Below are 23,157 nucleotides of genomic sequence, written 5' to 3'. Positions count from 1 at the left end.
GTAATCCTGTTCATTTGATAAGATATCAGACAAATGGCTATACATCGCTCCATGTACTAGGACCATGTGTTTAAGAAAGAACTGCAGATGCTGGAAAAATCGAAGATAGACAAAAAAGCTGGAGAAACTCAGCGGGTGAGGCAGCATCTATGGAGCGAAGGAATAGGCGACGTTTCGGGTCGAGACCCTTCTTCTGAAGAAGGGTCTCGACCCGAAACGTCGTCTATTCCTTCGCTTCAAAGATGCTCCCTCACCCGCTGAGTTCCTCCAGCTTTTTTGTCTACCTTTGTGCTAGGACCTCTGTTGTTTGTTACATATGTAAAATGGCTTGGACAGAGATCACAACCCAATTTCCTCAGACCACTGAGACCACACCCATTCACATCGGTTCTATGTCATCCCATGTTCTCATCCACTCCTTACACACTAGGGGCATTTTGTTTTTACAGAGGCCAATTAACCTACAAACCCGTATGCCTTTGGAATGTGAGAGGAAATTGGAGCACAGGGAAGAAACCCACGCGGTCTCAGGGAAAATGTGCAAACTCCACATAGACAGCACCCTAGGCCGGGATCAAACCTGGGTCGCTGGAATTCCGAGACAGTACCTCTAAGAGCTGCACTACTGTGTCGCCCTTAAAATAACAATTAATTAATTTAAAATTAATTTAAGGTACAAAAACGTGTACTGCCGCAGATGAAGCCATGCAGACTGTCTCTAATGATCCCATTTTCCTCCAAATGTGAGTTAATCCCATTCTGAAGAAGTCTCTCCAATAGCGTCCTTACCTTTGACATGAGGTTCACCAGCCAATATGTTCCCGGATTATCACTGCTTCCTAAGGGAACAACATTGGCTACCCTCGTCCTCTGGGATATCGCCTGTGGCTGGATAGGATACAGAGATCTTTGTCGAGGCTTTAGCAATCTCCTTTCTTGCCACTTCCATTAATCTGGGATTGATGCTGTCAAACCCTGGAGATTTATTCACCTTAATCCTTTTCAAGAGACCCAACATTATCTCTTTCTTGATCTCAAACTGTTTTAGTATATTAGTATAACACACCCTTCTCACTATCTTCCATATCCATCTCCATAGTGATTTCAGATGCATAGTACTGCCTATATCCTCATGATTGCAACCATAAATTTCCGTCTTTATAATTGTATTGTTCAACCCTCTCCTTAGTTACCCTCTTGTTTTTAATGTAGGTATAAAACGTAGTGGAGACATAAGAGATTGCATTACCGTAATTTGATTGACTTAAAGCTAGGATATGGAATTTAACTACAGATTGGAATTAATGGAGCAGAACCATGCAAAATCATTGTAAAAAGCAAACGCAATTAACTTGTTTTGAGCAGGTTTTCCAAAGCAGTGACTGCTTTTTTTCTCCTATGTAATAGATGCAAAATGCTTTGGGGAAAGTTGTTTTTTTGTACAATATGACCTAAACTAAAGTAAGTTTCCACCTATAATTTCCTTGCAATTTTCCTTCCTCTATTTCTTCTATCTGTGATGCTGGAAGACTGGATGGTAGCTAATGTTGTCCCTCTATTTAAGAAGGATTGCTTTGAAAAGCCAGGGAACTATAGATCGGTGACCCTAACATCTGTGGTAAGCAAGTTACTGAAGAGGATTCCGAGGGATAAGATATATTTGCATCAGATAGAAGCTGATTAGGGATAGTCAACATAGTTTTGTACGGGGATATTGTGTCTCACAAATTTGATTGAGTTTTTTGAAGAAGTAACTAAGAAGGTGGACAAGGGCAGGGCCATAGACGTTGTGGATATGGACTTCAGTAAGGACTATAGTCATAGTCATACAGAATATAAACAGGCCATTGGGCGCAACTTGCCCATGAGAACCAGGCTGCCCCCTCTATACTAGTGCCCATGTTTGGCCCATATCCCTCTAAATATTTCCTATCCATGTAATCGTCCTTAAGGTTGATAAGGTACATATGGTGGGCTGCTCTGGAAGATTAGACCGCATGGCATCCAGGGAGAGTTGGCTGCCTGGATACAAAATTGGCTTCATGGAAAGGTGGTTGTGGTGGAAGTTTGTTTTCCTGACTGGAGGCCTGTGACTAGAGCTGTGCCTTGGGGATCGGTGCTATGCCTAGGGGATCGATGCTGTGCCTATTGTTGTTGGTGGTTTATATTAACAATTTAGATAAGAATGAGTAAAGCATGATAAGTAAATTTGCAGATGATAGCAAAGTATGTGGTATCATAAACAGTGAAAAGGGTTGTCAGAAATGACAGCAGGATCAAGTGGGCTGCAGAATGGGTAATGGAGTACCATGCAGATGTGTGAAGTGTTTTGGGAAGGCAAGCCAGGGCCAAACCTTCACATGAATGGCAGTGCCCATGGGGACTGTTGTAGAGCAGAGGGATATTGGAGTATGGTTGTACAGTTTCCTGAAAGTGGAGTCGCATAGTAAAGAACGTTGGTACATTAGCCTTCATCGGTCAGGGTATTGAGTACAGAAGCAGGCTCATGGGAATTGTCAGCAGGAATCCTTGGATTTGTCAAAGGTTGAACGCTGTAAATAAAAATTGAGCGAAGAGCTGTAGATTTAGTGAGTATAGTTTGGGACCGATTTTTTGTTGTCTTTTTTCAGTGAGAGACCAGGTGCGGGGGGGGAGACCGGGGGGGGGGGGGGGGGGGGGGGGTTGGGAAGACTAGACCGGCTCTCATCCGCAAAACCGTGCGCCACAAGCGCTGCCGAACCGCCACAGGACCGTCCCCGGTTCTTCTCCCCCACTCGAGTGTCCCATCCCCACCCGGGGTGCGATCGACAGGACACCGGCCCCCCAGGCCACCGCCAGCATGGAAAACCCACAGCCAGCGCCAACTCTAGCCCAACCTCGCTCCAACTACAGAGGAACCCGCTCCCCGATGGATTGCTACGGCTACAAGTGCCAATTCGCCTATGGCCTGGCCGAGCTGCGCTACCTCAGCCACAGGACTAGCCGGCAGGACAGGCAGAGCCGAGCTGGAGCCAACGGCTGCAAGTCCAGGGCCGCCCCGCCAGCCCAGGGTCACCGGGGACGGGGAAGGCCCAGCAACAACTCAAGAGCACCCGCAGCGACGGAGAGCCGGGGCCCGACCCCGACCACGGACGAAACGCAAGCTTGCACAAAATGCAGCACCACCGTTGCCGAGACTTTATAGCTAGCGACCTATGACCTGGGCCATGCGCAGTCAGAATACCGATCTCGCTTATTCTGTTACAGTTGTACAAGACGTTGGTGAAGACACTTCTGGAGTATTGTGTTCAGTTGTGGTCACCCTGCTATAGGAAGGATGGCATTAAGCTGTAAAGAGTGCAGAGAAGATTTACGAGGATGTTGCCAGGACTCAAGGACCTGAGCTCTAGGAAGAGGTTGGGCAGGTTAGGAGCACAGGAGGCTAAAGGGTGATCATCTAGAGGTGTACACAATCATGAGGGGAGTTGATAGGGTGAATGCACAGTCTTTTACCTGGGGTAAGAGAATCAAGAACCAGAGGACATAGATTTTAGAGGGGAAAGATTTAATAGGAACCTGAGAGGCAAAATTTCACTCAAAGGGTGGTGGGTATATGGAATGAGCTGCTAGAGGATGTTGTTGAGGCAGGTACAATAACAACATTTAAAAGGTGCTCAGACAGGTTCTTGGAAAGGTTAAGTGGGATATGGACCAAATGTGAGCAAATAGGGTGGGCATCTTGGTTGGCATGGACGAGTTGGGCCGAAGGGGCTGTTTCTCTGCTGTATTACTCTTTAAGAATAAGGGGTAAGCCATTTAGAATGGAGACGAGGAAACACTTTTTCACAGAGAGTTGTGAGTCTGTGGAATTCTCTGCCTCAGAGGGCGGTGGAGGCCGGTTCTCTGGATACTTTCAAGAGAGAGCTAGATAGGGCTCTTAAAGATAGCGGAGTCAGGGGATATGGGGAGAAGGCAGGAACGGGGTACTGATTGGGTATAATCGGCCATGATCAGATTGAATGGCGGTGCTGGCTAGAAGGGCCGAATGGCCTACTCCTGCATTTAATGTCTATTGTCTATGCTGACGCTGGATAGGGTGAACAATTCCAGGGATGAATCTGAGCAGCACTTTGTGGTTGGAACTAATGACATGTTTCTTTTTGATGTTGGGGGAAAGAAGAAATATGCCAGCATTGGTCCCTACCAATAATCGAATGGTGATGTGACTAGTTTTGGTTCTCCCTTAGTGATTGACTATTGGCTGTTGTCTGAACCTAGGACAAACCAGTTTGTATGGTTTAATGCAAGCATTCAATGAACTGTTTTCAATGCAGGTTAGCAATAACACAACGTGGTTATCATAACAGTATCTCTGCTTTGGATATTTTTATGAAACAAACAAGTTATGCGGACTTGTAATGCCAGTCTTTTCCATTGTTGTTTTGTAAGCATACACCATTAGTAGAGTTAAATAGTAAGATGGACATAATTGTCATGAGGGCTCAGAACATTTTGAGGTGAGCATCTTATTGTGTATTAGTATGTGTTCTGACAGTTGGATCTTCATAATCAAATTTCTAATGATGTTTATGCAAAGTATTAAGAAGCCAACCGTCCGGTGGATTGTGGGACCTGTTCATTATTGCTGTGGGTTCATGTTCAGGATCAGTCTGATGTTATGTTCTTTGCCATTTGCAGGTTCATGTGTGCCCAGCTGCCAAATCAAGTGCTGCAGAGCATTACTGTTATTGACACACCAGGTATCCTCTCTGGGGAAAAGCAACGCATGAGCAGAGGTAAGAATAGTTTCAGCGGACATGCGTGGGTATCTCCCTCCTGAATTACAAATGAGAAAAGCCAAGTTTTTGGTTTCCTCCTCGGCAGCTACATTGACAGTCATTCAGCTTTCAATGTTTCCCTAGCAGAATTTTTTTTTTTTTTTTGATTTACATTTAATTTCTTCCTTCCTTTTTCTTTGCCTCCCTTATTTTAAAAATAGCATTTCCTCTGTCACCTTTCCTGTGAACTCGGACTGGGCTGAAATTTGCGTATTGAACTACTGAAGTGAATAAAGAATGAAATCTTACACAATGTAAAAAGAATGAAACATTTGCCACGCTTGTTTAATTCAAGCGCTTGTGTAAATGTGCGATCACTGGGTGCAGTGCTATTTTGAAATCACTGCATAATATATAAAGGGTCTTGTGTAGTACACTGTTGATTTAGCTGTAGGTGCCATGAGCAGAATGTGCAGATGAACTACTGTAGAGTTCAGAGAGAGACCAGTTGTGATTGATTGGATAGGAAGCTGTCAATATGCAGTAGTGCAGACTGGTTTGACAGGCGTTAAAGGCAGCAAAAATGACAACAAAAACTGAATTGGTTGTTTCATATCGTTGGGTCAGCTAAAAGGAAGATGAGAACATCTGCATAAGTTTAGAAGGAACAGTACGGTTAATAAAATGGGTGTTCTGAATCGACACTATTGGGGGTTGAATCTACCTGTTGTTGATTCGAGGGTTCAGTTCAGCTATCACCATTGCTTGTCAAGATGTGGTATTCTCAGTTATATAAGAAAACTTAGAAAATGTTTCAACTTTTGGCTTCTGCAATAAATTACGACGACATTGGTAATAGCAAAGATGAATGAGCACATCCTGCACATTGGGACAATTATATAAATCTGTTTTATTTCACTTCCAAGTCACCTATAGGCATTGTTGAATCATCCATTCTATTGTGTCCACAAACAAATATGCATGGTCAGGAGTAAGTGCACAATATTTGTATATAAAAATATACAATTCGCAAATCACATAGGACGGCTGATTTTAGTGTTAACATTATAGAAATATGAAGAAAAGGCAGAATTTTTTAAATAGAGCAAGCACAATGGTGTAGCTAGTAGACCCACTGTCTCGTGGCTCGCGTTCAACCCTGAACTCTAGTGTAAAATTTGCACATTCTTCCTTGGATCATGTGGGTTTCCGCATGCTCTGGTTTCGTTTCTCATTCCAAAGATGTGAGGATTTGTAGGTCAATTGGCCGTGATAAATTGCCTGTAGTGTATGAATGAGTGATAAAGCTTTGTGGTGGAGCGTTGATGGGGAATTTGGGGAGAAAACATTGGGACTAGTGTATGATACAGTGTAAACGGGTGCTTGATGGTCAATGTGAACTAGGTAGGCCTAAGGGCCTGTTTGTGTGCTGGGTGACTGAAGTCTAGTGGTTTTATTATTCAGTTAGTTTCATAAAATCTGAAAAATTCAAGTCAAATTCATAATGATAGAAGCATGGATAGATGTTCCCCTGTTGGAGTACATGTTGTGGATTCCACTAGAATACTTTTGCTTCTGTACTCCGCTCCAGCAACTGTCAAGGTGCTATTTATCATTCTGTTATGACTTTTATTTAAATGCCTGCTCAATCTCCTACCTTTTTTGCCTCCTCAAGAGATATTGTCGTTTCAAATCTCCTTTTCCTCGGTTCCATCACTTTATCCCAAGCAGTGCACCCATTCATCCCGTGCAGTAAGAATGTTTTACGAAAGAAAGGAAGAATACAGTATATTTGCAAAGCAGCTTTCTCAACCCCAGGATATCTTAGTTGAATGAAAAGAGCTGTGTATTCGTTTTGTTACCATTACAATGTTAAAATTTACAATTAAATAAAAATCATACCCATAACAATGCATGGGTTAATAACAAAATAGACCTTTTAAAATGTATCAAATAGAAAATCACAGTAAAGTAGTGAGTGCGCCTTGATTGTACACATTTACATTAAGAATTCTGGAGTGATTTTTGCGGAATAATACATTTTAGTTTTTTACAATAAGGATTGCAAGTTTTCCTAATAATATGTTTAGAATCTTTGAACAGCAGCTAATATAAGAAGGGAGAAATAAAGAACTCCAGATGCTGGTGAATATACAAAAGGGCACAAAGTGCTGGACTAACTCAGCAGGTCAGGCAGCATCCGTGGAGAACATACATGGTTTTAGGTCATGACCCTTCAGACAGATTATGCACCACGATTGTGAAAAGCTTTATTTGCATGCTATGCCAACAAATCATACTCGTATGAGCACAATTACAGTAAGTCATATACAATTAAAACAGGAATTGTAAGCAGAAAAATACCAGAGTGAATAATGTAGTATTGCAGCATCATAACGCAACAGTCACAGAGAAAAAAATTCAAAGTACCACAATGAGGTAGGTTGGAAGATCAGGATTACACCCCATTTTAAGGGAGGACAATTCAGTAGTCTGATAATGGCAGGGAAGAAACTATACCAGAAATGAGTGGTACGTTCTTTCAAACATTTGTATCTTCTGCCTGATGGGAGAGGAGACGAGGAAATGACCGACATGAAAAAGATCCTTGACTATGTTGGCTGCTTTCCAAGGCAGCATGATGTGTGGATGGATTTGATGATGGGGAGGCTGGTTTGTGTGAATGACTGGGTTACATCCAGAGCTTTCCATTTCTTAGTGTTGGGCAGAGTCATTGCCAAATCACCCCTATAGAATGTATTTTACGGTCCATCTATAGCAGTAGGTATAAAGCCATTGGAGACATGGGTAACTTTCTTAATCTGCTGAGGAGAAAAAGGCTTTAATTGATTTCTTGGTTATCATTTAATTTACTAAAGTGCTCTATTCTTACTGCGCTTATCCATGTGGGCATCAATCTTATTATTTAAATTCCAGCATCATGTTACCTTAATTGTAGCAGTGACTTAAATTCCAAAAAATCTTTTTTAACACAAGAGTTTGAATTGTGTTATATAAATCTGATCTCTTTCTCAATACAGGGAATATGAGTTCGATATTTCTTAAGCTAATTCGGGACAATAGAAAAACTAGCTAAAATATAAATGAATGTGGAGGGGGTGGGGGGTCATTTTAAAACCAAAATTTAAAAAAAAATTTTTTGAAAGGAGGTAAATGTTGTGTTGTCCATTGAATTTAATAAATTGAATGACATACGGTAAATTAGAAATATTCACCCTTGAAATGAACAGCAAGGGGAAACTTATGGAAAGATAAAATCAGTCCAATAGACGAGGCAATGCCAATCATTGATCAATTACCCAAATATTTCAGATTGAAAATTGTAGAAATTGAAACTAGATTTGGGTCCATTCGAGTGAATGTGCCAAATGAGGAAGCAGACATAATCTAAAATTATCTTGCTGATCTGGTGTTTATACATACACCAGATGAGTATCTACAATCTGGCAGTATCTATCGTGAATTTATTAATTCAGCAGTTCCATCATATTGCTTGCACAGTATCACACTGACCACATTTTGGGAACTACCATCATATTGGTTGCTCAATATCACACTGACCACATTTTGGGAACTACCAAATAGTCCCAGTTTCTGATCACTTTGTCAGCATTTGAGCTTCTGGTGCATGATATATTTGGATGAAATGAATATTCTAAAGTTGTGCAATTTTTAATTCCTTTCTATGCTCAGCAGAAAATTTCCAATGAGATGCATCAAGTAAACCTTTATATATCTTTTTGTTGAGGGTGTGGAGGGAATATGTAAGAATCTGGCAATGACATTCAAGAATATGATGATATCTGAGGAGGTTCAAACTGGAGAGGCGAGTAGGTGGGAACTGGTGTTGTACGTCAGAAATTGAAAGGAGTGATGGGTGTGTAGAGGTTAGGATCAGTACGTCTCAAAGGAAGGACAGTCAAGGAGAAGTGATGGGAATATGGGGTAGCTACAAAATGGTGACATTGATGGGCTGAAGTGTATTTATATCACTGCAAGGGGTATTTTGGCGAAACCACATGAACTTAAAGCCTGTGATTATGAGGTTGTGGTCATTGCAGAAACTTGGTTGCAAGAGGGACATGGCAGGCAGCTCAATGTTCTGGAGTTTCTATGTTTCAGACGTCATCGGAGGGGGGGGGGAAGAGGTGGATGAGTTGTGCTACTAATCAAAGAGATTCTCGTGGTGGCACTCAGAGGACATACTGGAGGGTTTGTCATCTAGGTAGAGCTTGGAAATAACAAAGGGGCAAACATTCGAATGGGGTGTACTATAGCCCCCCCCCCCCCCCCCCCCCTATGACAAGCAGGAGATAGAAGAACAGATGACTGAAAGATGCCAAGGCAACAGGGTTATTGTAGTGGGTGACTAACTTTCCCAATATTGACTAGGACTTGCTCAGAACAGAATCAAGAGGGTTTCTTGAAAATGTTTGTGGATAAACAAACCCAAGAAGGCTACATTCTGGACCTCGTGTTAGGAAATGAGTCTGGTTAAGTGACTGGTGTTCAGCAGAAGAGCATCTTGGAATGGTGATCACATCTCCATCAGTATTAAGATTGTTTTCAATAAGGAGAAGGGAAGGTACCAAATTGGAGTGTGGCAAACTGCAACATTATTAGGAGGTGCTCGAGAGGATACACTGGGAGCATGTGTTATTGGGTAAGTCTACACCTGACATGTGGAAGACGTTTAAAGACCAGTTGATCAAAGTTCAGAATCAGCATGTTCCCGTGAGGAAGAGGGCTAAGAATGGTAAAGAAAGGGAACCTTGGATGACCAAAGAGATTGCAAATATGGTCAAAAAGAAGATGGAATCAGACAAGGAATATAAAGAAAGGAGGAAAGAACTCAAGTAGGTGATAAGAAGGACCTAAAGGAGCCACAAAATAACTTTGTGAAGTCAGATTAAAGAAAATCCCAAATCTTCTTGTACCTATGTTAAAAATTGGGGATAACCAGGGAGAAGGTAGGACAGATGGACACAAAGTTCTTCAGTCTGATGAAGGGCCTCGACCCGAAACGTCACCCATTCCTTCTCTCCAGAGATGCTGCCTGTCCTGCTGAGTTACTCCAGCATTTTGTGTCTACCTTCAGCATCTGCAGTTCTTTCGTACACAGAAGGTAGGACAGCTCAAGGATGAAGGAGGGAATTTGGGCTTGGAATCTGGGGATGTAGGTGAGGTACTAAATGAGAACATTAGTGATCTCTGTTTTGATGTGAGTCTAGAAAGCATCGTGCTCTTCTGGGAGTTATGCATTGGGCTATCACTTGAGCTACATGGTTTAACTTTATTGGAAATATTGGCAATAAAGCTCCATTACAGCTGCCGAATTCCATTACGGGAAAAGATGGCGTCTACCTGCGGTGACATTTTGCGAATGGCACAACGAAAAATAGTGAAATACAGTGTTTTTTAACTCACCTGCATCAGAGAATCCACTGAAATAAACGCTGTAAGTAGTGAGTTGCTAACGCATTTAAATGCATTAGCGCTACGGCGAACTCCCGATGTTAGCGATGGTAAGGGAATCCCCGATCGGAGGGGTATCCACGATCTCGCGGAGGCACGCAGGTACAGTAAGAACCTTACCTGTAAAAGGAGGCCTTCATGGAGTCTGGAATATAGGCCATCGGGAAGGATCTCCCAGCAGCAACGATGCTGGAGGTGCCGACTTTAATGGAATCCCCCATCTCAGGGGATTCCCCGACCTCGCGGAGACCCGTAAGTACTCTACCTTTAAACACCGAGGAGGTCTCCATTGTGTACGGAAACGTGGCCGTCGGGCAGGACTACAAGTAAGAGTGAAGCGGAGGGGACTTCGGCCCCCTCTCCCTATTATCCTACTGGCCAACGTACAGTCACTTGAAAACAAAGTGGAGAACTTGAGGGCAAGGCTGCTTTATCAAAGGGAATGCTCTGTGTTCTGTTTCACAGAGACATGGCTCACCCCCAGCTCCCCAGACGCAGCGGTCCAGCCTGAAGGGTTCTGTATCCTCAGTATGGACCGTACACAGGCATCTGGGAAAGGGAGAGGAGGGAGCGTCTGCCTCATCGTCAACTCTGCGTGGTGCTCAGACATGGCAATCCTATCCACCTGGAACATCTGGCGGTGAAGTGCCGTCCCTTCTACCTTCCAGGGGAATTCACCTCCATCCTGACCGCGGTCTACATCCCACCCCAAGCAGATGTCCGTCTGGCACTGGAGGAGCTGCACGCCGTGGTCAACAAACACCAGATGTCTTACCCCAAGGCGTTTACCACCATAGCTGGGGACTTCAACAAAGCAAACCTCAAGAAATCAATCCCTAACATCAACCATTTTCAACATCTTCCTACCTCCAGGCAGCAATTAAAGAGGGGGGGGGACAACTCCAGGACTGTTTGTAGTCTGTAGACTGGGCAATGTTCAAGGACTCGGCAACGGACCTGAATGAATACGCCACAGCATTACAGACTTCATGAAGAAATGTGTGGAGGACTGCATCCCAACAAAAACCTTCCAAGTGTTTCCCAATCTGAAGCCATGGATAATAATAATAATATTTTTTATTGTCATTGCACATAGGTGCAACGTGATTTGGTATGCAGCTTCCATCCGATAGTCATAACTTAAACAACTAATAAAATTTAGATATCCCGAGAATCATGATTTATTAAAAAAAAAGAACAGTAAAACAGTCTAAAGTGCAAATATGTCTGTGCCGGTCGATGTGCGTGAATACACTTCATACAGTTTCAACCTCTCACTTCTGAGTTCTGAGGTTCCCACCTGCTTTAAAAGGGCATTAATTATACCGGCGCCCAAGAAGAGCAAGGTGACGTGCCTCAACGACTCGACCAGTGGCACTAATGCCTGTGGTGATGAAGTGCTTTGAGAAGTTGATCATGGCGCAAATCCTGCCTCGCCAAAAAACCTGGACCCACTGCAGTTCGCTTACCGCTACAACAGATCAACGGTGGATGCGATCTCGCTGGTCCTCCACTACGCTCTGGATCACTTGGACAACAAAAACTCATATGTCAGGCTGTTATTCATTAATTACAGCTCAGCATTTAATACAATCATCCCCTCCAAGCTGGTTACCAAACTCTCAGAACTGGGTCTCTGCGCATCCCTCTGCAATTGGATCCTCGACTTCCTCATGTTTACAACTTGATGTTAATTTGGTAAAATTGATAAATACTGAGCTATTTTTCAGTGTTTCAAGTTGAAACAGCAGCATATTTTCCTTTGTGTATTGAGATGACAGAGTATTTTACGTTCTTTCTTGGTCATTTGTCTTGTGGTCCATTGTTTACTACTTTAGGTTGAAATGTAGGGTGTGGATTAATTAATTCAATTATTTCATTGTGGAATTGAATAAATCTTGGCATTTGTTTCAGAGTTCTGGTTCGAGTTCATGCCCTGTTAACTGAACAAAAACATCCAGTAGTTAGGATTTTCATATTGTATTATTATTAAACTGTCATTGATTGATTACAGTTTAATAAATATATTTTTGTTTGACTGATGGAAATTTATTGCAGGACACCAGCAAAGGAACAGTTGTTAGTTTTCCTTCTGTTGCTGCATTTGACAGTATGATGATTTTGATCAGTAATTTAAATAGTTCAGGAGACTTTGTCATCTTGCCAGTTTTCCAGATGGAATTATAGATGTATACATTTTCATTTGGCCGGTGGATTTACATAAGTGTGCAATTTTTTTAAATTAAGTAAGCTATTTGGGGGATTTCATTTATTTATCATGTAACAGATTCATAGTGTCCAGATTTGGATAAGGGTCTCAACCCAAATTATCATCTTCCATTTTCCTCCACTAGTTTGTTGCGTTCCTTTTAGAACTTTGTTTTTTTGCTCTGGATTTTTGGTTAGTACGTCTGTAATGAAAATGCATAGCAGAAGGGCAGCAATTGATCTTCAGGTCCTAACCTGATCCTGTTCAGATATGTCACTTTGGGATCCTGTACAGACAAAGAACATTGCTCAAAGGAATGGTTCTACTACAAAGGTTATTTATATCATGTTATTTCCCTTTGTTTTTTCTCTCTTATTCATCAGAGCTGAACTTTCTTTAGATTTAGGTTCAGGTTTGTTATTGTCACATGTACCAAGGTAGAGTGAGGAGCCTTGTTTTGCATGCTACCCAATCAAATCAGATAATACAAAAAATAAATACAATCAAGCCAAATTCATGTACAATAGTTAGAGCAAAATGAAAGAATATACTTCTCTGCATTGTAGTGTGCCAATTCTAAAGACACAGTTCAAGGTCCACAATGGGGGTAAGAGGTGAATCGGACAGTACTTTAGCTTATGGAAGAACCCTGATGACTGAGGGGAAGAAGCTGTTCCGGAGTTTAGTTGTACATGCTTTCAGGCTTCTGTATCTTCTACATGACTGGATTGAGGAGAAGAAGGAATGACGAGGGTAGGGCAAGTCTATGGTTAGAAAGACACAAAGTGCTGAAGTGCGGGGCAGGCAGCATCTTTGGATAAAATGGAAAGGTGATGTTCTATTTGATAAAAAATGCCCGACCCAAAACGTCACCTAGCCTTGTTGTCTAGAGATGCTGCCTGACCCCCCTGACTCCAGCACTTGGTGCCATTATTTGTAAATCAGCATCTGCAGTTCCTCATTTCTACTAATAGCCTGAGGGGTTTTGACAGGATGGCTCCTATTGTGGGAGTTCCTTGTATCATGTCTTTGATTATGTTGTATGTTTTTCTCAGGCAGGGTGAAGTGTGAATGGAGCCACTATTTGAGTCCGAATAATGATGGCTCGGCTATTCTCTGCAATTTCTTGCTGTTTTAAACAGAGTTGTTCCCGAACTAAGGCAACCCAACAGTATGCTTTCTATGGTACACAAAATTGCTGGAGGAACTCAGCGGGTGCAGCAGCATCTATGGAGCGAAGGAAATAGGCGACGTTTCTGGCCGAAACCCTTCTTCAGACCCGCCCGCCCGCAATTTTGTGTACCTTCGATATTCCAGCATCTGCAGTTCCCTTTTGAACAGTATGCTTTCTATGGTCTTCTTCTTGGCCTAAAGTTGGAGGTCAACTTGTTCTATTTGATGGTACACAAAATTGCTGGAGAAACTCAGCGGGTGCAGCAGCATCTATGGAGCGAAGGAAATAGGCGACGTTTCGGGCCAAAACCCTTCTTCAGACTGATGGGGGGTGGGGGGGAAGAAGGAAGGAAAAGGGGAGGAGGTGGAGCCCGAGGGCGGGCGGATGGGAGGGTGGGAGGAGACAGCTAGAGGGTTGAGGAAGGGGAGGAGACAGTAAGGACTAGCAAAATTGGGAGAATTCAATGTTAATGCCATCCGGACGCAAGGTCCCCAGGCGGAATATGAGGTGCTGTTCCTCCAATTTCCGCTGTTGCTCACTCTGGCAATGGAGGAGACCCAGGACAGAGAGGTCGGATTGGGAATGGGAGGGGGAGTTGAAGTGCTGAGCCACCGGGAGGTCAGGTTGGTTATTGCGGACTGAGCAGAGGTGTTCGGCGAAACGATCGCCCAACCTCCGCTTAGTCTCGCCGATGTAAATCAGCTGACATCTAGAGCAGCGGATGCAGTAGATGCAATCATCTGCCATTAGTTGATCTTTTGTTTGTGCATGTCGGGTTGATTGCAGTAGTCGAAACCGGGTGGACCACGTGAAGGTTGCAATCTCCCACCCTCTTTTCTATGGTGCATCAGTAGAACTTTGTAAGAGTTATTGGAGGTATGCTGAATTTCCTCAGTCTTCTCGGGAAATAGAGGTGTTGGTGTGCTTCTTGCTGTCGCTTCAATATAGTTGGTGCATGACAAATCATTGGTAATATTTATGCCAGGGAACTTGAAGCTTGCAACCATTTCCATTTTAACACCATTGATGCTGATTGGGCATATACTCCGCCAGGCTTCCTGAAGTCGACGACTAGCTCCTTCATCTTGCTGACATTGAGGGAGAGGTTGTTGGCTTCACAACGTCCTCTATCTCCTCCTAATACTCCATCTCGTTATTGTTCAAAGTCCAGCCCACCACAATAGTGTCATCTGCCAACTTGTAAAAAGAGAAGTTGAAACAGTTACAATTTGCAGTGGTTAGTTTTGTATATGTAATTGACACTTCTATATTTTGAATTTAAACTAACATATGCTACTGAAAATCTAAACTCTAAATCAGTCATCATCCACAAACTGATTACCTTCAATCGTCTGCCATTATTCTCCTTGTATTCTGGTGAATTTTTGTGCTAAAATACTCTCTTTCTGTTTTAACCAATTGTTATGGAATTCTGGTAGACAGAAAATGCTGGAGAAACTCAGCGGGTGAGGCAGCATCTATGGAGAGAAGGAATAGGCGACGTTTCGGGTTGAGACCCTTCTAAGTTTCTCCAGCATTTTTTGTCTACCTTCAATATTTTTCCAGCATCTGTAGGTCTTTCATAAACGTTATGGAATTCAGAATAATTTGGCCTATGGAACTTCAGGCACATGTCCTAGTTTTCTGTTCTGCTTTGGCATGATTAGATTTGAGCAAAAACTGTAAATTGGAAATTATTTACACAAATTAAGATATCTTTTATCATTATTCACCTTTTTTAACTCCAAATTTGCTATTTTTTTCAGCAATTACTTAGCACAAAGTTTTTTGCATTGCTTCTCCCAAAAAAAATCTAGAATTTGTCTTTTTGCTTTGCACTATATTCGTTTTTTTATTTATTGAACTTTTTTTGTTTATTATGCTATCTATTGATAACTGTGTTTATGAACCTGATGCCCTGCTGCAAATAAGAATTTAATTGTTCTGTTCCGGTACACACGCCATTCAAAACTCTTGACTTTTGATTCCAAGTTGCAGCAAACTTCATTTTAAGAAAGCTTGGGAGCATTTCCTAGAGGGTCATCTCTATTATGCCCCAAAAAAATGCATATTTTCTTTATTTTACTGTTTTTTGTTATCTTTTTCATTTTTCATGCATTAGCTTTGAGCACTTCCAGCAAAGCTGCTATTTAATGCTCAACCCTAACCATGCTTGAGAAAGCGCAAGTAAACTGCCTTTTTACCTGCAAATGTTATTGAGCTTTTAAGAAGGAACTGCAGATGCTGGAAAATCGATGGTACACAAAAATGCTGGAGAAACTCAGCGGGTGCAGCAGCATCTATGGAGCGAAGAAGATAGGCAACGTTCGGGCTGAAACCCTTCTTCAGACTGATGGGTGGGGGGAGGCGGGGAGAAGAAAGGAAAAAGGAGGAGGAGGAGTCTGAGGGCTGAGGGAGAGGTAGGAAGGGGAGGAGACAGCAAGGACTAACAGAATTGTGAGAATTCAATGTTCATGCCACCGGGATGCAGACTGCCCAAGCGGAATATGAGGTGCTGTTCCTCCAATTTCCGGTGTTGCTCACTCTGGCCATGGAGGAGGCCCAGGACAGAGAGGTCGGATTCGGAATGGGAGGGGGAGTTGAAGTGCTGAGCCACCGGGAGGTCAGGTTGGTTAAAGCGGACCCAGCGGAGGTGTTCATCGAAACGATCGCCAAGCCTACGCTTGGTCTCACCGATGTAGATCAGCTGACATCTAGAGCAGCGGATGCAATAGATGAGGTTGGAGGAGATGCAGGTAAACCTCTGTCGCACCTGGAACGACTGCTTGGGTCCTTGAATGGAGTCGAGGGGAGAGCTCTTGGATTGTTATTGAGCTCTTGGATTGGAAATCCCACAGGGCGTTTTTAAATGTTAGGGTTCTCCTTATGTGTGTATTTATAGTGCTTATTTTGTTGAAAACAGATGGCTAATTGCAATGCTTTGCTTTTTTAGGATATGACTTTTGTGAAGTTTTGCGATGGTTTGCCGAAAGAGTTGATCGCATAATCCTGCTCTTTGATGCCCACAAATTGGATATATCTGATGAGTTTTCAGAGGCTATCAAGGCACTAAAAGGCCAAGATGACAAGATCCGTGTTGTTCTGAACAAGGCAGACCAAGTAGATACACAGCAACTGATGAGGGTGTATGGTGCATTGATGTGGTCCCTTGGCAAAGTGATTGACACTCCTGAGGTCGTCCGCGTCTACATTGGATCCTTCTGGTCAAAACCCCTCCAGATTACCGAAAATCGAAAGCTCTTTGAAATGGAAACAGAGGACCTCTTCAAGGATATTAAGAGCTTACCTCGAAATGCTGCACTGCGCAAACTTAATGACCTCATCAAAAGAGCCAGGCTTGCCAAGGTATGAGTGTAAAAATGTAGAATGTTGAATCTGATTCATTACAGGGTGTCAAATTGATAATTATGTCCAATAAAAGCAAAATGCTTTGGAATGCTCGCAAACACTTGACTGGCCAGATCTGAGCAAACTTTTCCACAGATTAGTCAAGCGGTATAATTACGCAATTGAGGTATCTTTCAGCCCTGGCGCAGCTGGTCAAACTGCTGCAGCACAGCGCCAGAATATCGAGTTCAATCCCGACCTCTTCTGCTGTCTGTGTGGAGTTTGCATGTTTTTCATGTCACCACATGCGCTTCCTTCCGGTGCTCGATTTCTTCCCACGTCCCAAAGACGTGTGGGTTTGTAGATGTATTGGCCTCTATAAATTGTCAGTAGTGTATAGGGAGTGGATGCAAAACGGGATAACATAGAACTAGTATGAACTACTATATTGTTTCCAAGCAGTATCTCTAAACTAAACTAAATATTTCAAACTCCCCCGTTTCTATTTGTGGATATATCGAATCTCATCAATAATGGTGATCTACTGGAATATGTATACTTCAGGAGGCAAAGCCAAAATCAAACACATAGAATTTACAACCATAATTTAGTCAGAAGTGTCAGGCTCGCTTTGGCTTTTCCTGTGGTCCTCGCCATTGCCTCCAATAATTTGATTAATTGTACATGATGCTAAAAAAAATCAATACTAGATCTAATAAAAGGCCATGAACATCAGCAACCCTGTTTCATGTGTCAAAAGCCAAATTGTTCAAAGCATTTACTACATTGGAAAATTATATGCTTTGATCCATAGACAAGCACTGAATTGAAGTCTCTGAAGTATTTTGTAAAGATCCACTACCAATATGCTGTGACTGTGAAGACTGACCAACTACAACCTCTTCCTTTGAACTTGGCATGCCTCCCACAAAATTTCCACGCATTCCACAATGACTTTTGAAGATCATGGCAAAATATTAATAAATAGTATCTTGGAAAGAGAATTACAAGTTTAGTTTTTAGTAGGAGAGAAGGTAGGAGAAGGATGTGTATATCTGGCTGTGATTAGGTGGGTTAAAATGACTCAATGGCATCAGTTACCATTACTTTAAGCTTCCTGGTTTGTGTCATGAATTGTTATTGAAAGGGGGGGGGGGGGGACGTTGTCTCTCCTAGTTCTCACAAAAGGTCACACAGATGCTGCCTGACCTGCTCTGTGCTTCCAACATTTTCAGTTTTTCTTTCAGATTTCCAGCACCTACATTTTTGTTTTGATTTGGATTGAATGGAATGTTGGGGCTTTACTCCAAGGGAACAGAGTATAACATTATGGAAGATTTGGTGTAACGTTTACAGGGTATTGGTGAAAGGATGCCCGGCGTATTGTGTGTAGTTTTTAATCTCTATAGATTATAGAGGGAGGGAAGGGGAGGAAGCGGAGAGGGGGAGAAAGGGGGGGGGGGGGGGGGAGAGAGGAGAGGAAGGGGGAGAAAGAGTGGAAAGGAGAGAGGGGGGAGGAGAGTGAGAAGGGTTGTGAGAGAAGTAGAGGGAGGGAAGAACGGACAATAGGAAGAGGCGAAGGTGGACATTGCAAGACAGAGGGGAGTGGAGAGAGGTCACGGAAGGAAAGAGTGGGGAGGAGAAGGGGGGGAAGAGCGAAGGAAGGGACGGGGTCAGAACGAGAGACAGCAAGAGAGGGTAGAGGGAGAGATCGGGGGAGGAGAGAGAACTGTGGGGACAAGCGGGTCAGAACGCGAGGCCGTGAGAGGAGAGAGAGGGGGCGGGTGGGTCGATGGGCAGACGGAGAGACTGAAATGAAACGGGGAGTGATAAAGTAGCGAGAGAGAGAGGGAGAGAGAGAGAGAAAGAGAGAGGAGACGAAGTGGGGTTTTACACGAGAGGCCGAGCGGAGGGTCCAAAAAAAAGACGATTTGTGTGGTATTTGGTAAAATAATAGCAATATGAAGATGCCATGACCAAAGCAAAGATACTAGAGCGGAGACGGAAGCCGGTTACGGAAATGGCGCTAAAGATTACCCATGACCTACTACGGCTTTTTCGTCGAGTGGACTATCTTGCTCCGCTCTTTGATCTTTGGTCACAATGTTGATTGCTGGAATGAAGATGGTGAGGTACAAAAACAGGTTGAGCAGGTTGCATCCAAATCCATTGTGGATTCTGCGATGATGTTATCTCTCATTTGGGTATCCAGAACAGGGGCACATGTACCACCAGATTTGTTTTGTTTGTGCATAGATTTAGAATAAGAGCAATTTCATCTCTGAGGGTCTTTGCTGCTTTGGAGATCTCTACACCACAGAACTACTCCCTTGGCATATTTTCCCGTTTGTGAAAAACAGGCCGAACTACTGAATGGCTTAGCTGACATGAGTTTGGCTGGTTTATTATGTTTGTCATGTGTACAGAATACAGTGAAAAACTTTGTTTGCATGCTATCCTGTCACTCATGCTATAACAAGTCATACAGCAGTACAATAGACTGTGCCAGAGTGCAGAATATGTAGTATTACAGTCACAGACAAAGTGCAGACTAAAAAAAGTGCATGGTTCACAATGAGGTAGTTTGGAAGATCATGTCTGATGCTGTCCCTGAATCTGGTGGCCTGTGCTTTCAAACTTTTGATTGTTGCCTGATAGGAGAGGAAGGAAGAGGAAATAACCATGATGAAAATGGTCCGTGATTATGCTGGCTGCTTTCCCAAGGCAGCGTGAAGTGCAGATGGAGACTTGGAGACACAAGGGATTTGGAGAAAATAAGGAACAAGGAACTGCAGTTGCTGGAATTTGAGCATAACAAAATGCTGGAGTAACTTTAGCGCGCCAGGCAGCATCTGTGGAGGGAATAGTTAGGCGACGTTTCAGGTCGGGATGTTTCTTCAGACTTGGGCAGCAGAACTCTAGACATAGACTGCAGATTTGTTCTACTTTCAAGATGCCCAAGGCTACATTCCTACATCACAAATATGATATCACAAGGATAAAATAGGAATATTGACATTTAGTTATTTAGTAATTTAATCCTTCCTGTAGATTTAGAGGCTTTTATGGGGGCAAAATAGGTCATGTGTACACAAAGAATTCCATGAAACAAAAGTTAAAAAATCTCAAATGAAGGAGCTTGTTTAGTGCAGTGCTGTGCAATTCTAATTTCACAAAGCTTCACAGCAGATCGATCTCGACCTGAAACGTCATCAATCCATGTTCTCCTGAGATGCTGCTGAGTTACTCCAGCACTTTATCTCCTTTTGTGTCTTAACCAGCATCCGCAGTTCCTTGTTTCTAAACTAAATCGTGAATTACGTTTAGAGATACACGTGAGGTATGGGCCATTAGTTTCATCTGGCAGGGTGGGATGATCTAAATGATTAATCCGGTTTATTATTGTCACATGTACGGAAATGCAGTGAAAAGCTTTGAGTTGCTCACTGTCCACGCAATCAAACCAAACAGACGTCGTAGTGGTAAAAGTGAAATGAAACAGAATGCAGAACATATTTTAAGTTTAGTGTTTCAGCATGGAGTGTATGAGATGCCCATTCGAGAGCCCGTTCAGTCGTCCATTCACTGATAACAGTGTTTTCAAGCTTTTGTCTTTTCTGCCCAATGGGATTATGTTGGTGCATAGATGGAGTAGTTGGGGTGGGTTAGAGTCTGCTTTGCATGATGGGCAGGGCTGTGTTCACATCTCTGCAATTTCTTGCGGTTTTGGAAAGAATAAGTTTTGATGTATCCCTAAATGATACTTTCTATGGTGCTTCTATAAAAATCATTGGAGATATGCTGGTTTTCCTTATGAGAAAGTAGAGGCAATCATGGGTGTCAATGTGGTTAGATCAGGACAAATTAGTGGTGATATTTATGCCTGGGAACTTGAAGGTCTCGAGCATCTCCACATCAGCGCCATTGATGCAGACTGGGGCATGTACTCCACCCCACTCCCTGAAGTTGGTGACTCGCTCTTTCGTTATGCTGACACTGATGGGGAGGTAGTTGTCTTGATACCATGTTACTAAGCTCTCTATTTCATTCCTGTATTCCTTGTCAACGATGGAGATCTGGCTCGCTACAGTAGTGTCATCTGCAAACTTGTAAATGGAGTAAAAGCAGAATTTAGTTGTGCAGTCGCAAATGTATCAATCAATCAACCTTTATTGTCATCCTGCAAAGCAACAATTGTACAGTGCAAAATGAGAAGACGTTTCCCAGGGAATACCGGAGCATCGCACATAAAACTTAAACATTTCACACATAAATAAAAACAATCCAGTCCCTGATGAAACAGTACAAATAGTTAAAAGCAGGTAAAACAGCAACATAAAAATACAGTCATTAAAATGTCCAGGGCAGCTTATTTGAGTGGCCAGTGCCAGAGTTATTAAATATAACGAGGGTTTGAGAGCACATCCTTGCAGGTGCTGTGAAAGATCGTGGCAGATGTCTTGTCACCTATTCTTGCTGATTGTGGTCCATAGGTCAAGTAGTCTAGGATCCTGTTGTAGACTGGTGGGTGAGTCAGGAGTTTGGGCATGTTTGGTTGTGTTTAAGATGCTGGGTTTTTATTTATTATTGTCATGTGTACTGAGGTACAGTGAAAACCTTTGTTATTAGAGAATTTAAAGATATAGCATGGTAACAGGCTCTTCGGCCCACTGAGTCCACGCTAACCATTGATCACCAATGCACACTAGTTATCCCACTACACGCCAAGGGTAGTTTACAGAGGGATTTATATTTGGGGTTGTGGGAAGAAACCACATCACCCAGAGGAATCTCACGCGGTCATAGGGAGAACATGCAAACTCCACCTAGACTGCACCCCGAGGTCAGGATCGAATTTGGGTCTCTGACGACTCTACGGCTGTGTCACTGCGCCGCCCAGATGCATGTTATCTAATCAGATGATACTATGTATAAATACAATCAAGACAAACTGAAGTACAAGAGTAGAGCAAAGGGGAAGATATAATGCAGAATATAATTCTTAGCATTGCAGCACACCAGATCCATGGACAAAGTCAATGTCTGTAATGGGATAGAGATGAATCGGATAGCACTCTAGCATATGGTAGGACTGATCAGAAGCCTGATACCAGAGGGAGAAGCTGTTCCTGAGTCTGGTGGAGCAGGAAGAAGAAAGAACAACCAGGATGGGACATGTCTTTGATTATGTTGGCTTTCCTGAGGCAGCGTGAAGTGTAGATAGTCAATGGTGGGGAGTATGATCTGTGTGATGGACTGGACTACATCCACAACTTTGTGCAACTTCTTGTGGTTTTGGGCAGAGTTATTTCCAAACCAAGCTGTTATGCAACCCGCCAGTATGCTTTCTATGGTTCATCTGTGAAGATTTACATAGATACATAGACAATAGGTGCAGGAGTAGGCCATTCGGCCCTTCGAGCCATTCAATGTGATCATGGCGGTAGGGTCATTGGAGACATGTCAAATTTCCCCAATCTCTGAAGGAAGTATAGGCATTGGTGTGCCTTCATTGCTGTGGCCGCATTGTGGTTGACCCACAACAGACCGTTAATGTGAAGAAGCTATCATCCATTTCCACTCCGGCACTTCCACACACTTCTTGAAGTCGATAACTAGCTCCTTTGTCTTGCTGACATTGAGGGAAAGTGAGGCAGAGCTGTAGTCAATAAATAGTCGTTTGACTTGGGTACCTTTTATCCAGGGATGATTGTAGGGCCAGGGAGATGGTGTCTGCTGTGGGCCTGTGGCAGAGGTAGGTGACGTAGTGGTTCAAGGCTGCCTGGGAGGTTGGAGTTGATGTGCACCATGACCAGTCACTGAAACCATTTCATTTTAATTGTTGCTGTAGCTTCATCCAACAACCAGAGCTCCAAAGTACACATCTCTATATTTTTTATTTTCTGTGTCGAGAGAGTAGGATAAATATCTGGAAGGGACAGTAGAGTAGGAATACCCTGGATTGTTCTTTGTTAGTTTAGTTCAGAGATACAGCACGGAAACAGCCGCTTCAGCCCACCAAGCCCACACAATTTTTACCGAAGCCAATTACCCTACAAACCAGTACATCTTGGTATGTGGGAGGAATCTGGAGCACCCGGGGCAAATCCACGTGGTCACGGGGAGAACATATAAACTGTACAGACAGCACCCGTAGTCGGGATCGAACCTGT

The 23,157-nt window shown here is 43.0% G+C and overlaps 1 protein-coding gene across 2 annotated transcripts in view; it reads left to right on the top strand.

Annotated features, from left to right (window-relative positions):
• The window catches only part of LOC116976724 (EH domain-containing protein 3-like), a 62,252-nt gene that overhangs the window by 8,878 nt on the left and 30,217 nt on the right, over positions 1-23,157 (top strand). For both annotated transcript variants that reach the window (XR_004413028.1, XM_033026597.1), the window contains exons 3-4: positions 4,678-4,775; positions 16,590-17,002. Coding sequence is in view for 1 of the 2 variants with exons in the window: in XM_033026597.1 (XP_032882488.1) it covers positions 4,678-4,775; positions 16,590-17,002 (511 nt within the window). In the remaining variant the exon portion in view is untranslated. The remainder of the gene's footprint in view (positions 1-4,677; positions 4,776-16,589; positions 17,003-23,157) is intronic.

The sequence above is a fragment of the Amblyraja radiata genome, chromosome 9 (genome assembly GCF_010909765.2).
Source record: "Amblyraja radiata isolate CabotCenter1 chromosome 9, sAmbRad1.1.pri, whole genome shotgun sequence".
NCBI classification, from domain to species: domain Eukaryota; kingdom Metazoa; phylum Chordata; class Chondrichthyes; order Rajiformes; family Rajidae; genus Amblyraja; species Amblyraja radiata.
This window is presented reverse-complemented; position numbering and strand designations above follow the sequence as displayed.